The 24,744-nt window shown below is 38.8% G+C and overlaps 1 protein-coding gene across 1 annotated transcript; it reads right to left on the reverse strand.

The window, feature by feature from the left end:
* Nucleotides 1–1,216: 1,216 nt before the first annotated feature.
* LOC149836218 (uncharacterized) lies at nt 1,217–21,267 on the reverse strand. The gene is made up of 9 exons (XM_090010828.1): nt 20,986–21,267; nt 20,353–20,596; nt 20,054–20,203; nt 8,807–8,864; nt 8,635–8,727; nt 8,345–8,443; nt 6,237–6,328; nt 1,651–1,710; nt 1,217–1,556 (listed from the first exon to the last, which is right to left on the reverse strand). Exons 1-9 carry the CDS (start codon nt 21,141–21,143, stop codon nt 1,287–1,289), a joined length of 1,224 nt encoding a protein of 407 aa, XP_089866954.1. The 5' UTR covers nt 21,144–21,267; the 3' UTR covers nt 1,217–1,286.
* Nucleotides 21,268–24,744: the final 3,477 nt, after the last annotated feature.

A 24,744-nucleotide genomic window follows, 5' to 3' on the forward strand; every position in this document is an offset into this window, starting at 1 on the left:
TTTTTAACCTGTTATTTTATTTTATTTTCAATTATTATCATACAAACGTGGCAGCATCAGAGAGTTGGTTTCATTTTTAAGTGTTTTTTAGTCACTTTTTAATCCTGCGGATGCTAATTAGGATCTAACATAAGATACGGATTAATTGAAAGGTAGTATTTTGGAGAGATTGATAGAAATGACTTAAGAAAGCCAAAATAAGCATATTTCAAAAAACAATTAACATTAATTCCCTTCCTATGACATTTCTACCAATTTCTTTGCCCCAAACGACTCAAAGTAGGAATTGAAAATATTGCATGGGGAGAAGGTGCTGACCCCTTCGTCCCAGGTTCAACTGCCATCGGGTGTGCGGCTGCCTTTAACCGGTGGGCTCTGTAAGGGCTTGAGTGCCGGTGATCTCACTTGGGGTTTACCTCGTAGGGAGGCGGGCCCATTATGTGACCCTGTTCCCTGTGAAGAAGGTTCCTCGTCATCAAAATAACTTCTCTGAGAACTAACTTTTCTCAAACAACTCAACTTTTCTGTTTCACAAACAGACCCTAACCGAAATTCAATCGGAGTATTCTCATTATTGGATCTAGATTAGGTAAGGAATTGGGTTGTATAACCCCTTACCGGATCTACTTGCCTATATATCTTCATCTGCACTAAACATTTTACAGTATAATAATAGGTTCATATACAGAATTTGGATTTTGGACATATATTGTCTTCAAAAATAATTTTGCTTTCGTTGAACCGTATCTGGTTCATCCTGACTAATTTAAGTTGTTCACTGATTCAAACATGGTCAGGCTGGGTCTGATCTGGTTCAAAGTATCACGGCGCAGAGTGGAACTAGGTCTGAATATGCCATGTCCCGGTTGAACCAAACTAGTTTGTCCATGACCAAGTTCTAATGACGTGCGATCAAGACTGGCAAACCCAGTTGACCTAAACTCGAACTTGTTGAGTCAACTGGGTTCTTGGCCAAATGCAAGCCATCGCATGACAATATTTCTTGATCCCACTGAAAATCGTACAATTATAAGACTTTGTACAGGTCAAATGTGACCCCAACACTATCATAACCAAGGAATGTCAGGTTTGGAACCCACAAGAATCTGAGTTTACCAAGTCTTCATCAGATCATAAAAAGATGTACTCACAATGTCATTCATTCTGAACTACGATTGCAGCATTTCAGATCTCAACTAAATAACTTATCCTTTCATTGGGGAGCAGCTCGAATGCAAGATACAACAAAACTGATCTGCACAACTTATCCAACGGCAAGGCTGCTATCAGTGACGATCTTTCCTGCGGCTTTGCAGGGTAAAGACCGTGCCATCAGGGAAGGCATTAGAAGATGCAATGCCTGAATCAGATGCAAGGTTTTCATCACCAGGTTGTTTAGTGGAACCATCAACTTTCTTTTCATCAGTTGAATCAATGGGAGCACTCTGATTGGTGTAACTCGGACCATTCCCGATCAGGCTTTTATATATAGTCAAAGCTTGAGCCATCATACTAGCAGGATTTGCAGCAGTGCTAGGAAGCAATAGAGTTGTGCCCTGCAAAGAGGCAACAGACACCCAGGTAAGACATCACAAATTCAAGAGAGAAATCTAAGATAGTACTCTGCTTTTAATCCACCATTTCAGCTACCTCTTTGGCAATGTTGCTAAATGCATGTATATACTGTTCTGCTATCCTCAAGCTAGCTGCCTGCATGAAAAGAACTCGTCAAGAATCAAGATCTTCACATCACTCAATTCAAAGAACCAATGGGCTACCAAAGATTAGGACCAGAAAGTGATAGACAGAACACAGATCACTACAATGGAAAATAAAAAAAAAAGAAAAAAAATCTAAGATCCGAAGTGTGAAACCTCTATCATTTAACAATAGAGGCAAGACACAAAAAAATTGAGAGAGAGAGAGAGATGGCTTCTCTATATCTACCATTTATATTAATTTTAGAGGCGCTCAACTAGCATGAAATTACCATGCTATCCATATAAGTGGTTGTACGGTTGAACATAAGTTCCCACTTTTTAGGTAAACAACGATTGTCTTGACAAGCTAAAATTATTAAACTACCTTTTGCTACTTTTTGAAAGTCTCATCTCCAAAACAAAGACCCCATATATTTTTAAAATTAACAATATAGATTCAGAAGTGCTACCACTGCAACTTTACACTGAAGGGTTTAAACTTCGTACAGGCACACACACACACACGGCAAATATGTTAGTTATAACAAGAGAATCTTACAGTCTACACCATCCTTTTATCACATGAATTGTTTTTGAAAGTTTTATTCTGAAACCTTCCACATGCACAGACAACAGATCCCAATGGATGGTGAAAAAGGTGAAGCCCTCACGAAGTTCTTCGTACAATTGCTATAGAATTCCAATATTTTATTTTTCTTTTCTCCCAAGTAAGATTTTTCAAATAATCTTTGTGGAAAACTATTGAAAATCCTAACAGCTAGCCAACCACATAGTCACAGTTTAGCTGATATGAATGAAGAGTAGAAATTTTAGGTTGCAGGCTTGCAATACAACCACTATGTCATTAAGAGAATTTTATCCAAGAGTAGTCACATTTTAGTTTTGACACGAGCTGTGCATTTCATTTGCTTTTGAACTGCGCTAGCAGCTGAATGCATGTCACCAAGCCACAAATGCATAGTAGTACGAGCAATCACAGCTCCACCAAGAATCACCAAAACAACTACCATAGTTGTCCTTCATAATATAACCATGTAGCTCTATCAGGAAATATTTATACTGATCAAATAGAGGCACCTTTGTAGTTATACACTGCCGGTCCCAAGCCCGGATAAAGGAGGAGGGTTGCGGTAGGCCTGTGACAGCCAGCATAAAAACTTTGTCATATCCTATGAAAATGAACCAATATGAGAATTTCGTTGGGGCGTTCCCTACTGAGCGACGCGCTGTACTCTCTAGGCCCGGAGGCAGTGATAAATGTGCAAGGGTTGCTAGGTCGTCGCCCAGAAGCGACGCGTCACACCGGCGCCCGGGTGTGGTGTCAAATAGGCAAGGGTTCCCTCACTTTGTTGGACGGGTGGGGGTAAAGAAGTTAGTCCAAGACCATAAAATTAGGTTAGCCACTTGGAACATAGGGTCTTTAACTGGTAAGTTGGTAGAGTTAGTAGATGTTATGTGTAGGAGAAAGATTGATATTTTATGTCTTCAAGAGACCAAATGGGTAGGTGAGAAAGCTAAAGTGATAGAACCTTGGGGATATAAGATTTGGTATACAGGAATAAATAGGAATAGGAATGGAGTAGGGATTGTTATGAGTCGTCAGTTTATAGATAATGTAGTTGAGGTCCGTAGGAAAGGTGATAGAATTTTACTTATTAAATTAGTATTAGGTACGGATATTATTAATATTATTAGTGTTTATGCACCTCAAGTAGGTTTAGATGATTCCATTAAGCATCAATTTTGGGAAGATTTAGATGGAGTAGTACAAGAGACATCTTATGGAGAAAAGCTTTTCATCGGTGGTGACCTTAATGGACATGTAGGCATTAGTAGGGATGGATTTGAGAATATCCATGGAGGCTATGGTATAGGAGAAAGAAATGAAAGTGGAGAAAGGATTTTAGATTTTTGTTTGTCCTATGATATGATCTTAGCAAACACTTGGTTTAGGAAGAGGGAGTCTCACCTAGTAACATTTAAAAGTGGGGTTAATACGAGTCAGATAGATTTTTTCCTACTTAGAAAGAGAGATAGGGGTTGTTGCATCGATTGTAAGGTTATACCAGGAGAAAGTGTAGCTACACAACATAGAGTCTTAATTTTAGATCTTAGAATTAGACAATGCCGCAAAAGGGATAGACATAGGATAGATCCTAGAATTAAGTGGTGGGCACTGAAAGGAGCTAAACAAGGAATGTTTGTAGAGTAGGTAGTTAAGGAAGTTGATTGGTGTCTCGAGGAGGATTCAGAATCAATGTGGAATAAGATAGCGGGTGGTATGAGAAAAGTAGCTAAGGAGGTATTGGGTGAGTCTAAAGGCGGTGCACCACTAGGTAAGGATACATCATGGTGGAACGAGGATGTCAAATTAGCTATTAAGGTTAAAAGAGAGTGTTATAGAAATCTAAGTAAGAGTCGTGATAATGAGAATTTGGAGAAGTATATGATAGCAAAGAAGGAAGCTAAAAAAGTTGTTCGAAACGCGAGGGCTAAGGTATATAAGGAGGTTTATGACAAGTTGGATACCAAAGAAGGCGAGAAGGATATTTATAGGCTTGCAAAGATGAGAGATAGGAAATCGAAGGATTTGGGTATGGTTAGATGTATCAAAGATGAAACGCAAAGGGTTTTAGTCAAAGATGAGGAGATTAAGGAGAGATGGAAAGATTATTTTGATAAGCTATTTAATGATAGTCATGCTCAAGATCTTGGAGACTTCTCCATTCCTTTTCATGAGATAAATCGTGACTTCATGCGCAAGATTCAAAAGAAAGAAATTGCAGAGGCTTTGAAGAAAATGAAATCAAGAAGGGCAGTTGGCCCAGATGGTATACCTATCGAGGCTTGGAAATGCTTGGGAGAGAAAGGTTTAGAATGATTGACAAATCTTTTTAACTTGATTTGGCGAACAAATAAGATGCGTAATGAGTGGAGGAAGAGTACTTTGGTGCCTTTATATAAGAATAAGGGTGATATACAAGATTGCACAAACTATCGTGGTATAAAACTCATGAGTCATACTATGAAACTTTGGGAGAGGGTGATTGAGTCTAGGTTGAGGAAGGTTGTCATGATATCGGAGAATCAATTTGGTTTTATGCCTGGAAGATCAACTATGGAAGCTATACATCTTCTTAGACAACTTATTGAAAGATATAGAGAGAGGAACAAAGATTTGCATATGGTTTTTATTGATTTAGAGAAGGCATACGATAGAGTACCTAGGGACGTTCTCTGGTGGACAATGATGAAGAAAGGTGTTTCTCTCAAGTACATTAGTATAATTAAAGATATGTATGAAGGAGTAGTAACCAATGTCCGCACTTGTGGAGGGGTGACAACCAATTTCCCGATAACGGTTGGGTTACATCAAGGATCTGCTTTAAGCCCTTTCCTATTTGCGATAGTGATGGATGAGCTTACGAGATCAATTCAAGAAAATGTACCGTGGTGTATGTTGTTTGCTGATGATATTGTTTTGATTGATGAGTCTAGAGCTGGGGTTAATGCTAAGTTAGAATTATGGAGACAGACATTGGAAGCTAGAGGTTTTAAGTTGAGTAAGAGTAAGACTGAATATATGGAATGTCGGTTTAGTAAGCAACGAAGTAGTGATGGGAGTGTAGTGAAGCTTGGTGAGCAAGATATACCGGTGAATGATTATTTCAAATATTTGGGATCCATCATTCAAAAGTATGGAGAAATTGATGGAGATGTAAATCATAGGATAAAGGTTGGGTGGATGAAATGGAAAAGTGCTACTGGAGTGCTGTGCGATCGTAGAATGCCATTGCGGTTGAAGGGAAAGTTTTATAGGACGACTATTAGACCCGCTTTACTATATGGTACGGAATGTTGGGCTGCCAAGAGACATCATATTCAAAAAATGAGTGTAGATGAGATGCGGATGCTTAGATGGATGTGTGGAAATACAATAAAAGATAAGATTCGGAACGAAGAGATACGTAAGAAGGTAGGTGTTGCACCCATTGAAAATAAGATGCGAGAGAATCGTTTACGGTGGTTTGGACATATTCGGCGAAGGCCTAATGATGCTCCAGTTAGAAGGTTGGAGAAATGGGAAAATATATTAGTTAAAAGAGGTCGGGGTAGGCCTAGGAAGACTTTGATGGAGATGATAGGAAAGGATATGAATGCTTTGAACCTCACCGAGGACATGGCGTTGGATAGAAATGATTGGAGGAAAAGGATTCATGTGGAAGACCCAAAATGAATTTCTTTTTTGGTTCATATCGCTGACCCCAATTGTTTTGGGATGAAGGCGTAGTTGTTGTTGTTTGTTGTTGTTGTTGTTTGTTTGTTGTATCAAATAGAGGCACCTTTAACAACAAGCAGGACATTGGGAGATGACGACAGTGGCTACAATTGAACAGACTTGCTTGAAAATCAAACAGTTAACAAAATAAGAAAGAACTAAGATATGAATACCTTCTTCAATATATGTTTGAACTATTTAAGCAGTTAAAACACCATAAATTGAAAAAGCACTACCTCTACGCCTCCACTTGCTTTGATTGAAGCTGACAACAATGAAATTCCATTTGCAGTTGCTTGAGCTCTAGCAAGAATAGCTTCAGCTTCTCCTATAGTACATAAATGTGGATATCACATAAGACATAAGAATCAACTTTTCTGATGAACCATTAACTCTGAAAAAGCAACAAATCATATGCTACTGGTCAGATAGAAGATGAGAAGCTCTCTTCAAACTTCATTTTCCCTTTCTCATTTATTATTTTTAGCAGTATATACACATCATCCTAAAAAAAAAACAAATCCTGGACTCCCAGTCATGGTTGACAACAACTATTTATGGCTCCTAAACTTGGGAAACCCATGTGAATGGAACATGGAAGGTGCCCAAACTTAGAAAACTACAAGATAAATTTGTGCCTCAAAATTTCATGGAAGTTATTGCATACAAGCAATATCCTTAAGACCTTTATATTTAATATTGCAAATGAAATTAGACAAGGAGAAGGTTGGATCCACAAGAATATCAACAGAAATTGATACTGACAAGCAAGAGAATAAAACATCCAAATTTTCATAAAAAACTGGAAAAAGGAGAAACAGTCTCATACAGCGCCATCTCAACCGAAATACATGAACCCCTTCCACATGACAGACAGAAAAGGTAATACTAATAACTCATATTCACAGCCAATTCAGAAGCACAACTAACACAAATACAGCAAACACATCAAAGTTTCAAACTAACAGAATTCATCTGATTAGATTCTAAAAGGTCATGTGGAACTTTAATGAATGGAGAAGAGGGCATAATTTCCACTATGAGTAGCATTAGTGGCACACCCAGTTGATGGACAAGAACATGGATTTAGTAGTTGGTGAAAAATTATAACCTAGAAATTGAAGAATAACTCATCAAATTTAAACCACTATATTCTCCACATAAATATTTCATTGTCAATTCAATAAGTTGCAATGAATGATATACATACATGAGCGCATGGGTGCACACACGCGCGCACACACACACACACACACACACACACACATATGGACAGACTTCAAAAGGAAAATGGAGACAGAAAAATTAGAAAAAGCAAACAAAAGAAACAGAAGCCGGCGAGAAAAATACAATAACATTAACATAAGAGAGCTAACTTACAACCATTAATAATTGATGACTTGCCAGTGTTGAAAATGGATGCATGGTTTCTTCTCTCTCTCTCTCTCATTTGAAGAGCCTCCCTTTCTATATCTCTAAATCACCTTTTTTCCGTTGAATTCTACATCTCTTTTACACACATACACATGCATTTCCAAACATAAATGGTCCTCAATTCCTCATGTAGTGGGACACAACACAATAGAAAAAAATATTAAGCTTCCTAAATTTGAAAAAAAAATTAGAGTTACCATCATAGTGGTAAACTAGGGAAACTTTACATTTGGTACAAGTCAAACCTAATCCACAAAAGTAAAAAAATTTTGGTTTTACAAAGGGTTTTAATCTAAAACCTCAAATAGTAACAAAGAATATGAGGACAGATGAATAGAGAGTCCAAATAATCTAAACCCTTAGGAATCTCTTTTGTTCCTTACAACTAGATACTAGATAACAATAGATTGATGATTTCTCCACCTCTCCTCATGCATGAGATATTCCCAAAAAATACATAGATAGGGACACACATGGTTCAATGGTGTTTTTATATGGGAAAAAGGTTGAATGGTTACTTTGGATATGATTTCATCCCAGGTTCCATATCAAATGATTACCCAAATCCAGATCGATCCAACCCACATCAAGATAAGGGCTGCCTGTATCTGGGAAGATGGATCAAATCTGGGTCAAACCCATGTCAGAACTTAAACCACTTGCATCCCTAACAAAACATCCTAATTTAACAGAGAAAAACTATGACTATAACACATTGTTGTGGCACCTAATGGGACAAGCTAAAACCATCTATTTTTTTCAGCATATGCATTTGTATGGTGCCTTTGAGCTTTGTAGCTTCCATAAATTTGTGATGATACTCATCAGCTATTGTTTTGGGTCAAATGCACTAAAATGATGAGAGAATAGATGAAGAAAAAGAGGTGCACAGGATTAATGATTATCTCACCTTTAGCTCTGTTCACCTGATCCGTCATTGCAGCTTCTGATTCCAAGATAACAGCACTTTTTTGGCCATCAGCTATATTGATATTAGCTTGCCTCACTCCTGTTAAATTTGACATCCATCTGCTCATGGTAGTCACAGCAAGATGAAAGCAAACATACAATAGTGTTTTTGTTTTGCATTGTAGTGATTGGAAAATTATGTCCTAAATTTGCATGCAAAGCTATCCTACTTCAAACAATTTTTTTGAACCATGAATTTATGCAGGATATTGCAATAGTAAAAAGAAAAACCTTCAGATTCAAGCACTTGAGCACGCTTCCGTCGTTCAGCCTCAGCTTGCATCTCCATCGCAGCCCTCACCCCAGGGGGAGGAGATATATCCCCTGAAAGATGAATTTTGGTATTATTCAAGCAATACGTCATCATAGAACTCAGAATGGTATGATGAAAAGGAAAACTTACTTATCTCATACCGCAGGCACTTCAGACCCCAAGCTGTGGCAGCTTCATTTATTGATTTCTGCATTTTAAGAGAGAGAATAACTGTAATGAAATATACCATAGATCATGCAAAATTCTACAAGATCAACCCATCAACAGTACAAAAGTGTAGGGCATAGAAAAGGCACAAGATAAACTATTACACTGTTGCTGCAAGAAAATAGACAATTTTCACAAATAGAATCAAAGATGAGATTCTGAAAATCCTTAAAAACCAGAAGTAAGGTTTCTCAGTGACCTGCTTCACCGAAGATAGAAAACCATGAGAGATAATAATACATTTACCTTAACTTTTCAGAGACAATATGCAAAAATGCAAGGTTGTCAACGGGCCCAGAACACTCAGACATTCTAGGATAGGTTTTGGCTTAAAACAATACCAGACCATTTACTGCAGTATTGTCCATCAAACAAATTTGACCAGGTTTTGATTACCGGAGACAAGGCCTTTCGACCTAAGGAACCAATGGTCCCAACATCTTGTGGATTAGTTCCACTTGGGGCTTATGCCATGTAACGCCCCAGATTTTCGGACCCTTTATAATGGTGATTATTTAATAATTTAGGAGCTGGTGATTTGGCGTTTCCGGTGGATTTAAGGTGCTGTTTGGACATTACTTGTAATATCTGAAATTTTTCAATGTTAAATAGATTCATATATTTGAAATTCAAGTCATTTTGAATCCTGGACCGAATATAGACAAGATCCAAAGTCCAGAGGCTTGATTCAAATAACTTTTGGATCTGAATTCTTTACCAGATCTGGACACTGATCCGAACCCGTATCCAAAATTTTATCAGATCCAGATATTATCCAAACGGATCTGAATCTTTATCTGGATACATATTTTAGGCACATATTTGTAAATATTTATATTGTCGAAGGGCAAAATAGTAATTTCACAATTAAGGGGGGGGGGGGGGTATATTCAAGGAAATAATAAATTTGTTAAGGGTAAAATGATAATTTACCACACCAGTGGCATATTTAAGTAAATTCTTAAACCACAAAAGGGTAAAAAGGTAATTTTCATAACCTAAGTGGCAACTTGGTTATGTGGAATTAGACCAAGGCTACTTTAGTAAAAATTAAATAGGATTAATAGAATTAATAAAAAAAATAAAAAATAGTAATATAATAATCAAAACCATCAAATCAGATGGTTTTGACCCATGGTGTTTGGAATGGGGCCCACTTGAGGAGGGTGAGTCATCCCCCTCTTCTCTCCCTACAACGACACGTGGCCAGGGAGGGGTGAGTCACACCCCTCCCATTTCCCTTAGTGAGACACCCATGAGAGTGTGGGTCCTACCTGGGGACTATAAATAGCCCACCCGCCCCCCCTTTTTTCTCACTTCAAATTAGACTCCTCTTTCTCTCCCTTTTTCCATCCTATATCTCTCTAAAACCTAGTTCTTTTTAGATTTCTTTCTCCTGCCTCCCTTGCTTTTCCGATCTGCTCTGTTAAAAACCTTTGCGCCCCTCTCCTCTTCAGGTTGGCGGTTTCAGTTTGTTTGGGAGAACCCCGTCCAAACAAACCCAACTTTTGGAGCTCTGCCAGCAGGAGTGCTGTCCAATTCAAAACTCGGTAAGAAAATATGAACTCTCCTATGACTTGGCCGTGAACACAAACGTCCCTTGCGTAGGTTAATTCTCGAAGCGTATTTGAGATGCTTCACACGGTGCAACCATGACACCAGAGGCCTTAAATGACCACCTCTCTATGACGTGGAGATCCTACTGTAGTGCATCCCTTAGAATGCACTTTTAAGTGCACACACCTCTGTCGAGGCATATTTACACGGACAACTGTAACACCAGAGGCCTTAACGGACCACCCTCTTTTGTTTGTGGAGCCCCTCACCACTGTGCCTCTTTCTTAACACCCCTACCTTCGTTAAGGTGCTTTTCACGGTCACCGAAGGCCTTCCCGACCACCCTCCTTTGATGGCAAATCCATTAATCTAAAGGCGCTGCTAAGGTACCTTTCACAATTCACTTTGGCACTAGTGGCCTTCTTGGCTCTCCTCCTTTGCCAGTGAGCCTCTCTACGACATACATGCATATGCACCTCTGCGTCTGTGCACAACCCCGCGTGCGGTAGACCAGCTCATCCCACACCTAGTTGTGCGTCCTCTCGTTTAACTCACGTTACACAGTTAGGCGGCCAAAATCTCCGCCCATTAATTAGAGTTTTTTAATACGTCTAGTAGAAGTACTGCCAAAATCATCGCATCTAGAGGCAGTTTTGACAAAGTACTGGGGAAGCACTGTCCAAATTTCTGCTCTCATAGTATATCTCTTATCCTGCTCTACTTCGATTCTCAAGTTTATAGAGAGTCGTATTTTTATCACCATATGTAAATATCAAAATAAGTTATTATGCCAAAAACTTGTAATTTATAATATTAAACATATTCTGAACACACGCATGAGTATATAAAAATCGTAGGCACCGATGTATGTTAACAAGCTTTAATAAATAATTGCATATTTTGATCTATGTTAACATGCTTTGAATTTCTGCTTGCATACACTAACTTCTATTTGCATGCATTCATTTAGGGCAACATGCATGAATTCTTGTTATCTTACATGTATTGATTTAGGCTAGCATGCACAAATATATGTTCTAAATGTTAGCATGCTTAAATAAATAGTTACATACCCTGATTTATGTTCGCATGCTTTAAAACAATGTTTGCATGCATTGATTCATATTATAAACATTTTTGTTCAATAATGGAACTTGGAGTTTACCAAAACTCTGCGGGCTATAAACTATTATGTCTAAATTTTTTTGTTTACTCAATGAAATATTATGACTAGGGTATGGCCAAGGTTTGAGCAACATTTGGTACCATTGGGGCATGATAATGTGTATAATATGCTATTTTTTAAAGGTACCATTGTACTTGAATTTTTCTTGTTCATCAGTTTGGTTTACTTAAACCCATGAGGTGCAAAAAGGGCATCGGATGTTAAATGATTCATGTTTACGCATATACTTAAAATTGTTATCCACATTCATAGGCGAAGTGCTCGTACATACAAAGCAATATTCAATGAGTTGGGTATATATGATTGTAGTTATTACCCTAAATGAGTATTTGGGCTATTAAGCCTTGAAATTTTGCCTATTCAGGCATGTGAAATGATTAATCCAATTGAAAAGACAAACTTTATACCCATTCAAAGTGGGCTTGCCTTGGAGAGGGTAGGTGGTACAAGCCTGGAGTGACATGAAATTGTTTGTGAGAGCAAGAGTGTTCCAGGGCCTCTAGTCACTCGGGTTAGGAAGCCGAGGCTATCAATGTATCCTAGGTGTTAGACCTTAACTACTGCAGTAGTCTTAGATGTATGCATATGAGTGAGAGTGGCCTTTTGAGAATTTTCTCCCGGTTACAAAATGTTCTCCTTATGATCCGTTCAACTAGTCATTCGGGATAATTGAAAATACATAGCATAATAAACCCTTGAATGGTCTCGGTTGATACAACAATGAGTGGCTCTGCAAGCACCCACAGAGAATAAATATCAAAACAAAAGATCTTATAATTGAACACCTAATTAGAATGAAAGAATGGACATTGGCATTATTGAATGCACGAATGGTTAATTGCATTATATTAAATGCATGAGTGGTTATTTGCTGAATGAAAGAGTGGACATTGACATTATTGAATACACGAATGGTTATTTGCATTATATTAAATACATAAGTGGTTATTTGCTTGAGTGGACATTTGAATGAGCATTTACGTTATGCTGAATATATATATAGATCTTTGTGCTTATTTTTACAATACAATACCTCATATTAAATGATAAGCTTAATATAAGTTGAGTTAACCAATAAATGTGGTGACATTTGAGTTACACAAGAGTTAAATTATGACACCTGAATATGTTTTAATATTTTAAGTTACCTGGAATTGGTATTTACTTACCAGGCTATCACAAGTTTGACCCCGTTTCATGGGAAAATACAGATCCAGGTACTTGCACAACAGAGGATGTTGTATAAGAGCGACATCAAGGATTAGAACTTCTAGGATCTAAGGCAAATCTTAAGATTTTGTTTTAATCTTAGGTGTTTATTAAACTGAACATTTTTGTAAAGGACTTTGTTTATATAATGTGCATGATTTCATTTCATACTCTTATACACTGTGGTTACTACAATGTAACCCACCTGAGATTTTAAGCCTAAGTTTGAAAATGTTTCCGTTGTTTATTTAAAAAGAAAAGAAAAGTTTTAATTTTTACGTATTTGTCAAGGGTTAAAAATCCTAGGGCATTACATTGCATGAGCAATAATCTCATGGATTGTTCGTTGTTTTTGGGCGATTACGAGGTATGGTCATGTACTCCTACATTTTGCTTGCTGGTGTGTAGCATGTATGTAGGAATTGTGTAATTGTGTGGATTCTTGAATTAGAAGGTCTCGTTGAGGAAATTATGCTTTCTTGCTTGATTCTAGCATGACTATGAGAAGTCTGTGCATTCCAACGTATTTTGGTGTTTCAGCACGTTGAATCATGTTTTTTGAATGCTATAATTTTGGGGGGTAAACTAAATGGAATTAGAGATTCCCTATTTAAGTTAGCATGATCTTGCATTTTATGAAATTACATATGATTTTGAACCCATAGAAATCATGTTTTCTGAGGGATATGCATGTTGGTATAGTGATTTCGTGATTACAAAGTGATGGATTTTGATTTAAAGTTTTTATAAGTTGTTTCTAGCTTTGTTATGCTTGTAATTCGGTTGATTTTAGATTTGTCCCTGTGTGGGACACAATTCTATGCATATTGGATGAGATAGAGGATTTGGGGAAAGCGTGGTAGAACGCTTATAGTTGATGTGTTTTTCCCTTGGGTGTATTGGGGTGTTGTTTCACTCGAAATGGTGGCGAGGAATCCTGAGAAAGTTTGGTTTTCAGAGCATGAAAACGAATGAAGGATTGTCAGGGTTCGACTCCTGCTGCTTAGGAGTCGACACCCTCTTGTTCTGGTGTTGGTTGGCCCCGAGGATCGACCCCAGCATAGGCAGAGTCAACCCCTGCAGAGAGTGGGTCGATCCTTGTTAGGTCAGAGTCGACCCCTGCAGGTGGTGGGTCAACCCCTGCAGTGCATCAGTCGACCCCTGAGTGGTCTGGGTCAACTCCAGTGCTTGTGAGTGGGTTTTTTTTGGTGTTTTGAGTTCACGTATGGGCTATAGAGCTTGGGATAGGAGGGATCCAACCTGATATTAGTGTGGTGTTGTTTGTGGGACCCTACCTTACAGGTGTTGGCGGTTTTATGCATGGGTTTCACTTTCGTAGTAGAGTTTGGGCTGAGGGTCGACTCCTGTAGATCATGTGTTGACTCCCAGTGTTGAGGGTTGACTCTTGCAGAGAAGAAGTTGACTCCTGTAATGAAGGGGTTGACTCCTGGAGGTGCAAAACTTGGTTTTTTTGTGACGGAACTTGGGGTTTTAGCTATCTTGTCTGGGATTTCAGTAGATTCCAGTTGGGGCTTTGTGTTGTGCTTGGTCTGATAGACCAACTTGTGTAATTGAGCACGTAATTTATGGTATATGTGTGGTGATGCACTAGTACGAGTCCGATGGTCCAAGGAGGGACCCGGTACGTGCTAAGATGCATGGGTGGTACGCAAGCATGCATGCGTCATGCTTGCGTGGTGTGATGCATATGGATGTGTTCATGTTTATTCATTTCAGTTAACGTATTGAAAATATGACAATACGTAGAGTGTATGTATGTGATGTAGTTGTTTGCGAGTATTGCAAGTGGGGCAGTACGTATTCGTGAAAGTTAGTTATTATATTCATATTGCAAGTATGACATTACGTAGTTTAAGTATGCATGGAAATTGGTTTGTTTGGGGTTCGTATTGCAAGTGTGGCAGTACATAACATAGGTGCCTATATGAGCACACATTTTTGAGATTGTCTTATAAGGTTGGCAATACGTAGAGGGTTGCATAAGACATGAGCATGTCTGTCAGATTTGGGGTGTTAACCCTGAGTGTGGCTTGTGTGGGCGTTGACCCATGGTACTGAGAGGGTATTGTTTGATGCATCAGCATTGTAACTAAATAATAACAAGCTACACTAAATGATTGTTTTAGCTTGCCAATGTTTTTGGCTAAAGCTAGCCTGTTAGATGTGAACAAGCACGCACCAACCCCGTGGGAGTTCCTAGACAGTTGATTGAGTTCCTATCTTTTGGATCATAGGGATGTGTCCCCCACCACAACGGCTTAGGGCGTGTTTGATGGCTTGTCTAGGATTAGACGAAATAAACAAAAAAAGGACAAAACACTATTTCTGTCCATTCTGTAACAATTGTACTAAGTCCAGTGTTTGTTTGGACCGTACTCGGATGTGTTTCAAATGTCTGTTGTTTGATGACGATGTGCGAACAACTTGGACATACATGAAATATGAGTCAGATTACTTCATTTTGGATCGTATGACCAGATCCACCCACCATTTTACATGTTTTACCACAATTTCTTTAATTTCTATAAGAACTTAGCTTTCCTAAGAAATCAAAAGACAACCAAAAAATAAATCCAAAGAAAGAAAGAAAGTAAAATCACGGGGACTTCATTGTAAAATCACAAAAACAAAACCTTACTGCAATCACAGCACCACCGTATGGTATACAAGCAAAAAGAGAATGAAGTAGTAACTGATCTTCAATTAGGCACCCGCCTTCTCTTCCACACCAAAAGACTTATTATTGGAGATTCCTTCTCAACCCCAAAACGAAAGATGGAAACAAAAACAAGTGAATGAAAATAGCTTCAATAAGAGAGAAAGAGCATACTGAAGCCAAAGAAGAAAAACCATTGATTCTGCCATCAAAATACCCCCACCCACCCACACAAAAAGGAAGGAATAAAGAGGGAAACAATGTTAATAATGGTTTCAAATACCCACTATTTTCTGTCAAACCATATTCTTCTTTTCCATTTTGAGGGATCCCTGCATTATACTAAAGAAGAATCACCACCACACTGATTCGAGAACAAAAAGTATTCTTTGATCTACCATTTGTATATCATTATCATCGATTAAATTACAAGACGAAAGAAAGAAGAAAAATAATAAACAAAAGAAACCATACTTCCATTCCGCTTGAGATCATGAGCAAACTCATTCTTTTTCCAATCCATATCAGGGAGATGGTCATTCTCCAAACAACCCCAAAGATTGAAACATCTCTAAAATCAAGCATCCCACTTGATTCCACATTAAAAACTTCAAACCTATCTCTCTTTTTCTTTTTTTTGAGTCGTGGCATTCGGGCTCATGCCTCTTCTTCTTCATCGCTACGAGCTCGACCTCTATTCTATCATTACTGTCCTTCTTCTTCTGGCCGACCTTGTGCATGCTCGGCGCCGGACTGCGGCTGACCTCAAGCGGGAAGTTGAGGATGGTCATATGCCTACGCCGCCTCGATCGCGGTGTCAAACATCCCCAGCCAAATCTCTGTGCCTTGCTCAATCGGGTCTCGGATCTCTGCTGCAAACTTCCCCCACGGTCGGCGCCTCACGCCCCGGTAATGCCTCATCAACTCCTCTCCGATGTCCACACGGTTTTCGGCAACCTCGGGCGCTGACGATAAGCTCAGAGGCGACGGTCGGCGGCGCTTGGCCCCACCGCCAGGCGGAGGTGCACTGTTGATGTTCTCGCAGAGCGATGGAGGAGCCTCACGCCGATGGAGAGAGAGAGGGGGGTCGGGCGCCCTCGTCGAGGCAAAGTTTTTTATTAACTTCATTCCGCCCGTCCCAGTTCTTTTTGTAATAGCGGGGTGGAACGAAAAAACATCGTATTTTGGATGCAACGAACAATGTTCCGTGCATCCGCCACGTCCCACATTTGTTAAAAACGCTGAGAAAATTGGCCTTTTCGTCCCGCACAACGCGGCATCAAACAAGCCCTTGAGGGACATTGGACTCCAATATTCAAGAAAGATATGGACCTGCTGCAGTATGCCTAGTAATGCACTATGTTGACCACTGAGAGAGGGACGAGGTGTCTCGGACTCTGGGTTCCAGAGAGGACACCTTCACGAAGGGTCCTAGACTCTAGTGCAAATGTCCCGGTGTCCTCCAAGGGTTAAAAGACACAATAAAATAGATAAATAGACACTCCTTGGACGGGCCAGAGATGCCCAAAGTTGCCAGGAGAGTGGTGCCACTATGGTAGTAATAAGGATATTAACAATAAATGTGTGTGAAGCATAGCATAAAATGCAACAACAATTAAACAAAAATATTTAATAAAATATTCATGCATGTAGGTAGACATGGCATGAGTTCGCGGGCTTGGTGCATTTGAGCACCTGATGGTCGACTTGGCCTGAGTTGGGAGTTGACATCTTGGAGTTTACTTTGTTGTGTGGTTGTTGCTGGGATTTGAGGTCAACACCTTGGTGAAGGGTTGACTCCCAGTGTGTTCAACTTGGCCGGAGGGTCGACCCCTGAGTTGGGTGGGTCGACTCATCTTCGATTCAGTTGGGCCAAGGGTCAACTCCTCCTCTGTTTTGTGTTAAGTTCTATTCTAAAGGCCGACTCTTAGAAGTGCAGGGTTGACTCCTTGTTCTTTTAGAGAGGTTTAACCCTGTTGAGGGTCGACTCTTGAGATTGTGGGGTTGATACCTCTCGAGTTTCTTTGTTTTGCCTTTTTAGTTGGGGGTCGACCCCTGGGAGTGTAGGGTTGACTCCTCCTTTATGTTTTTTGTTTGTGAGGTCCTCTTATAAGTCGACCCCTAGGCTCAGGAAGGTCGACTCCTGAGTTAATGAGCGTGGTTTCTTGATAGTTTTGGTTCGGGAAGGGGCAATTAAGCAAGAGCTCCAATGGAACCAACCCAAGAATGAGGTGTAGATGGACCGTGGGATCAATCCTTGTTGAGATATGTGGTTTTTGAGCTAAAGAAGAACTGATTTGAGATGTGTTGGAACAAGAGGAACTCGGTTTGTGCAATAGAGCACTGTTTACATATGAACATGGTGATTCACATATGTGATGCTTGGATCTCAACTACTCTAGTGTTAGATATTGCAAGTGGCAATATGAGATTGAGATGAATGATGCATGAAGGATGTTGGAAATGATGAAGCATGAACTCGATTTGTCGGGTGTTGACTCATATATGATCTATGTTGGTTGTTGATCCGTGGTACCAAGCAGGTATCTTGAGTTGACCTTTATGTTGAGTCCCGTTGTGCGTGCCACGTCTTGGCCCAGACCCAGGTACCGTGGTGACATTTTGTGGTATTTTGTTGTTCGTATTTAAGAGTACGTGGACGTTGTTTTGGTGGCTCGTACCTAAGGGGTACTGTGAGCTTTGGCCTAGGGTGTCAGTACCTAGAGAGTAACCGTTCTGTTGGCTGTATGCCATTTTCGTTAGCAATAATTGTGTCTTGGCTAAGATGTTAGTATCATGATGGTACAATACATGAAGCGTTAGCTTGAGTTGCCTTAACCAAGAGAATACGATGCATGGAGGTATATTATGCTACAATTGTGAGCTTATGACAATTGGATTGCGTCACCAGATACCAGTGAGCTTTTGTTGGATCATTTTCCCTTGGATTGAGATGATTTGTACTCGCCTATACATGACTTGAGTTTAGAAGTCTATGTTGAGATTATCTTGGAAGTTTATCCTTTAAATTCAAGATTGTTGGATCTGGGGTCAACACCAATGTATGAGGGTCGACTCCCAGCTTTTGTTGTGTAGCCTGTGGGTCAACCACTGTGTTGGGAGGGTCGACTCCTCTGTGTTTCGGTTTGTGTTTTAGACTTGAAGGTCGACACCTGTGAGTGAAGGGTTGACTCTTTCAATGTTAGGATTTGAGTTTTGGCCATAATGGGTTTTTCAATAGCAGATGCTTGTTATGCTAGTCTTGTGATTCCTGTTGAGTGTTGGATCATGCTGAGACGTGTAATCTCACCCCACTACTTGAATTATTTTTTAGGTGCTCTGTAGTATGCGGACGGATGGTACAACACAATGAACTCAATGGCATCTGCATAGCTGGACCTAAGGCTTATGGGAGTTGTTTTTGGATTTTGTACTCTGTTGTGTACAAATGATATATTTTGTAAACCTTTACATTGTGAAATGAATGAAAAGTATTTTTGTGTCAAAACCTTGTTTATGAAATGAAAATGTTTTGGGTATTGACCCGGTGTCGGAATGGTCCGTTATGATTGACTTAAGGTTGGTGCCAAAATAGTACGTGTGAACATAGTAATGTTGACCTATAGCTGGTGCCGTAATGGTAAGTAAGGAAAATGATAAATTTGCAAAGATGTGCAAAGTATTTAAGTAATTGAGCTCCTGGTTTGGAACCCGTGTTCTGAAAAAGGATTTTGTAAAAGAAAATCTTCTGCGGTGCTTGCCTTTCGAAAAAGGAAATTTTAAAATAAGTTTTCAAAAAAGAAAAAAAAATTGGGTGCCACATGTCAATCAATTCATGGCTCAGCTGGTCCGAGCTATCTAGCCCAAAATCCAAATAGCCAAGCCTGATTGCATCCCAGTTTTAGCATGACATGAGGCTGTTTGCTCAAAGCTAAGAAATTATACTCTTAACCGATTCACCTAAAGTGATAAGCTATCCCCATGGATCGATAGGGTGGTTATTCAACAGGAAGAAACATGATTACAATCATAACAGAACTTAAGCGATTTGGGAAGCATTAAGCTAACCAAATAAGAAGGGATTGAAAACAAGGTTACGAGAGAGGGAAGTGAATTCAAGAAGCAATGTGGAAAAAGAAAGTAAAAAGTGAAGATTTTTTAAGATCTGTGTGAAGTGGGAAGGGAGAAGTGATCAGGAAATAACCAAAATATGTGAAGCAAGAAATCTCTAGGATTCCAAGGTAATGAGTCAAGATTATGATACTGTATGACACTGCCATTACATCAAAATGAATGCTTTTCATTCATTATAAAATTTGTCTATTATGTGTACCAGATATAAGGACGAAGATCAATATGAATGTCTTAAATTCAAACAAAAATTACTAATAAGATAATAATTAATAAGTACAAGCAACAAACTGACTTTAACAAGATCTACAAATTTTGAGATTTTGACATAAAATAATCTATATCTAACGAACCAATCTTTTGATGCAAGCTCCAAAACCTTTTGAGATTTCACTAGCATTAAGCTTACCACTATATTCTCATTCAGCGTATCACGCTCCTCGAAAGTCTTGTCCAAGGTAATTTTACCAAGCTCACTACGCATTGTCGTTTGCGCAAGCTGAATAACCGCGAAAATTGGATTTTCGACACCATATGATGCTAGGAAAGGATCAACAATCTGTAAGATGTACAAACAATGAACAAGTCAAACCACATGCAAAATCTCTTCTCTAACCCAGAAACATCGCACCATTCTATCGCTAAGAAAGCCATCATCATAACAATAAGAAAGGAAGTGCCAAACTGAAGCAGTAAAACTGGAAGTACCTTTACATAGAGCACTCCATCTATCGAAATACTGACATTATCTTTTGTGATGGCGGATTGATCTGGGATAGGGATGGTTTCTTCTTTAAGCGAATGCACATAAGCTATGCGGTCGACTACTGGTATCAACACGTGAATGCCAGCATCAAGGGTCTTGACATACTTGCCAAATCTTTCAACCACAAAGGCCTTCTTCTCAGGGACAATACGAATGCCCCAGTTCGTTGGTGGGGTATGCTCATAACTATCTCAGGAAATTTTACAACCAAACAAAATCAGAAAAATCCCGTCTTTGGAGGAAAACAAGTATCGACAAACATAGATTTAGAACTCCTTCAATTATGCATTTTTTCCTTCTTCTGTGAGATATATTTTCTTATTTAAACAGGGCATGGTATGAACAATCATCATTCCAAGAGTTCGCACTCGAATATCAGGGGAAGAAAAACCTAAAAGATTAGCAATTTCTCGCGAAATTTCGACCCCCCAGTGAGAAATGCATCAAATCCGAAGTAAAAGGATCGACAGCAACAAGATCAAGCAACTCTAGAGAGAGAGAGAGAGAGAGAGAGAGAGAGAGAGAGAGAGAGAGAGAGAGAGAGAGAGAGAGAGAGAGAGGCTTTCTGGACCGACCTTATGAGGGGATCGTCTCGGCTCCGACCGCTACGGTAGCCGCGACCAAGGGCACGCGAGATGACCGATTCGGAAGCATAGAGAGTCCCGGCGAGCCCCCTCGCGAGTCTCAGATGGTTCGGAGGAAGAAGACGACTCGCACGCCAGACTGCGGCCATCCTTGGTTTTAAGGGTTCAGGGTTGCAGCGGCGGAACTCTTCGCCGGAATCCGGCCGGCCTTCTAATCGGGGTTTTGGTGGCGCCGGCCGGCTGAGCGGAGGCTAGCGGCGGGCCCGCGAGGAAACCTTTGACTGAGGGGTTCAGCTTGGGTTTAAGAACGAAGGCAAGCTTAGACACGTCACAGGAACACGGCGTTTAGAGTCCCGTGTCTAAAAGACGCGACCCTACATGAGACACGATACCTTATGCCAGAGGGATTTTAGTTGATGATTTTCAATAGTTTTAACGTATATACGAAGCAGCGTATCACCGGACGCCTCTGGCGACGAACGCGCCAAAGGCGTCCGCATGGTTTCCCCCCCTTTTTTTTTATATTTGCGACGGTCGGACCGCCCTAAGGTCTGAGCGGAACCCAAGAACGCCGCTAAATGTCGAAAAAAATATAAAAAGAGTGCCGCTGCGCGGGATCAGCGGTGCCATTTCATCCAACGTAAGTCATACTCAACTTATATATATATATATAAAGGAGGTATAATCCGACCTCCCTTTCGTCGACCTGTTTAGATATGTTTTATAAAGTGCTAAAAATCAACGACCCATAATACTTTGTATTGTAAAATTTTCAATGCATTGTGAGCCATAGGTTTTTTATATTTCAAAAAACATGTCTATATCTCCTAAAGTCTTCGTGTAAAGCATATTTCTTACTAAATATCGTCCTTAGTTGTAGATTTTGAACCTTCTTTTGGTTGGACTGTCTTCCTATATATATATATATATATATATATATATATATATATATATATATATATATATATATATATATATATATATATATATATATATATACACACAATTGTGCATAACAGTGGATGCCCAATCATCAGACGAAAATAAAATTCACACCGATTGTATCGTAATAAGACATTTAGCGGTCATATCCCTTATGTCATATGAACAAGCGCACACCCAAAGTTATATAATGGATGACAATGCTCCAAAAGTTATTGTAACTGATCGAGACAAAGCAACGAAAATAGTTATAGCTAAAGTATTTCCTCATTCAGTGTATAAATTTTTCATATGGCATATAACAAAAAAATTCTCTGACAAATTGAAAAAGGTGCGTCGATTGCCAAACTTCAAGGCTACCTGGAACACATGCATATGTTTGCATTGTTTCCTTAATTAAACAACATTAAATGACTTCCAAGTTGCTAGAATGCAAGTGTACTTGATGACATTTATGTCAGGCACTCATAGTCGGTAACGTAATGAAAGCACAAGCATCACTTTAGAAAAGATTGTTGATCAACATACTCTTTTGCATGAATTTGTTGAAGTTGTAGAAATGAATATAACAAACATGGGTGACATAGAAAATGAAAAAATTCAGGATGAACAATGAAAAGCCAAGCTCTATCATCAATTTTCCTCCTGAGGATGATATAATTAGAATTTATACATGGAGTACATTAGAAAAGTTTCAAAAAGAGATTGAAGTGACACAATGCTGCTTCACATTTCCAGAGGGCATCTTATATGGTAAAAGATATATGATTAAATCATGTATAAAAGATGGCACAAAATAGTTTACGTAGACATTTAATGATCGTACTAAAGATATAACAAAGTGTTGTCCATACAGTTTGTAGGAGTTTAAAAGTATTGTATGTCACCATATTTTTACATTGGAACAATTTAAAAATTTTACGACTAAGTATGTTCTAAAAAGTTTGACAAAAAATGCAAAAAGTGGCATCATATTTAATATAAGCGGTGTTAAGTTATATATAATAATAATAATACAATATGTAAATACCAATTAGGAGTATTTTCATCATTTTAATTCTTGTAATAGGCTGTGTTCATTAGGGGCACATTAGTACTTTTATTTTATTCTTTTATTTTATTTTATTTTTATAGAGATTATTTGGTTAAATACTAAATAGTTATATTGTTCTTTTTTGACTAGTAAATAGAGTTATTGGAATAGTTCAACAACTCTATTAAGATGACCTCTTGTGAATAAATAGGGATGAACCCCCTTTTGTTCTTTGTTGCTCTCTCAAGCATTTCTCTCTTAATAAGATCATATATTTTTATGTTTATTGTTTGACCCCTAAGTAGCTTACGTGATTATAATATTGTATTGACCCATAAGAGGTCTTTGTGCTATTTGCTATTGTGTTCTTGTAAGCCCATAAGAGGCACTCTCTTGTATCACTTTGCTTATTTTATTACATGGTATCAGAGCAAGAAGTACCTTTGATGTGAAGGAGAATCCATTCCAGAGTACGTGAAGGAATGAGAGGATGTGAACTTTATTACCTCAGAAAACGTGCCTTCAACACTTTCTGTACATTTTTCTCTCTTCTCTCTCTACCACTTCCCTTCTATCCTTTCTTGGTGCTATGATCGAAAATGAAATGATTACGATTGTTCTCGTCAAATTTGATAGAAAAAACTATAATATGTGAGCCATCGCTGTTAAGTAAATCTTGATTGACAAAGATTTATGAGAATATATTGATGGTTACCTATCATAACCTCAACATATTCTCACTAAATCTATTTGTGAAGAAGATGGTGTTACGAAATAAGAACTCCTTAAAGAAAATGAGAGGGAGAAGGCAATGTTGGGTTATAAAAGGCTATTAAAGCATGAGAAATGAGACATGCAAAAGTTTTATCCTTATTTATGGGAAGTATGTGTGAAGAACTGTGCAAAAATATATTAGAATATGAGAGGCCCGATGAAGCATGAGTTTTTTTTATCAAACAAACCTATACTCAAAATGATGTTGCTCATAAATGAAAATTACAAGACAAAATTCATAGTTGCAAACAAGGAGAAAAAGGTGTTAGAGAGTACTATGAGACTCTCAAAAGACTATGGGACTAAATGGCCGAAGTAGAGCATATTTGGGATACCTTTGAAGTTGCTCATCGTAGAAAAAGTCAAATCCTTAGTAAGCAAAATTTTCAATTTATGAGAGGGATTAAGCCCAAATTTGAGCATGTTTGAGTTTCAATCATCCATTGAAACCAAAAGCTAGAGGAGCTTGTCTTTGCATGTAATTTTAACCCATATATTCATGAAAGAAACAAGGCTAAAATTTATGACCGAATCCAAGGAAACCAATGACAATGTATTGGCGATATCTAGACCTGATGCCAATACTTATTCCTATAAGCCTCCTCACTTCAACAAGAGTAATTTTTGAAGGCTAAAGAGTAATGATGAGAGGTATGATGGGAGAAATGATGGTAGAAAAGAAAAAATTATTTGTCATAATGGTAGAGAACTGGGGCACATTAAACATTATTGCCCTGAATTAAAAAATGATGATAAAAAAAGATTAGATACTTTAGAAGCTCCTCAAGAAAACAAAGAAGCCTCCAACTTCGGTTACAAAGGCATGCCCTTGTCCTAACTTGCGAAAGATCTACAACCACTGCTTAAAGATTCATCTTCCTTAACTGGTGCTGCGATCTCCTCTTCCTCACCTCCCGGTAAGATTTCTTGGCAACTAGATTCTGGTGCCACATTTCATATGACCCCTAATAATATTGTACTTTCTAATTATAGTATTAATT

The sequence above is a fragment of the Nuphar pumila genome, chromosome 6, assembly GCF_984573655.1.
Source record: "Nuphar pumila chromosome 6, dmNupPumi1.hap1.1, whole genome shotgun sequence".
In the NCBI taxonomy this organism is placed as follows: domain Eukaryota; kingdom Viridiplantae; phylum Streptophyta; class Magnoliopsida; order Nymphaeales; family Nymphaeaceae; genus Nuphar; species Nuphar pumila.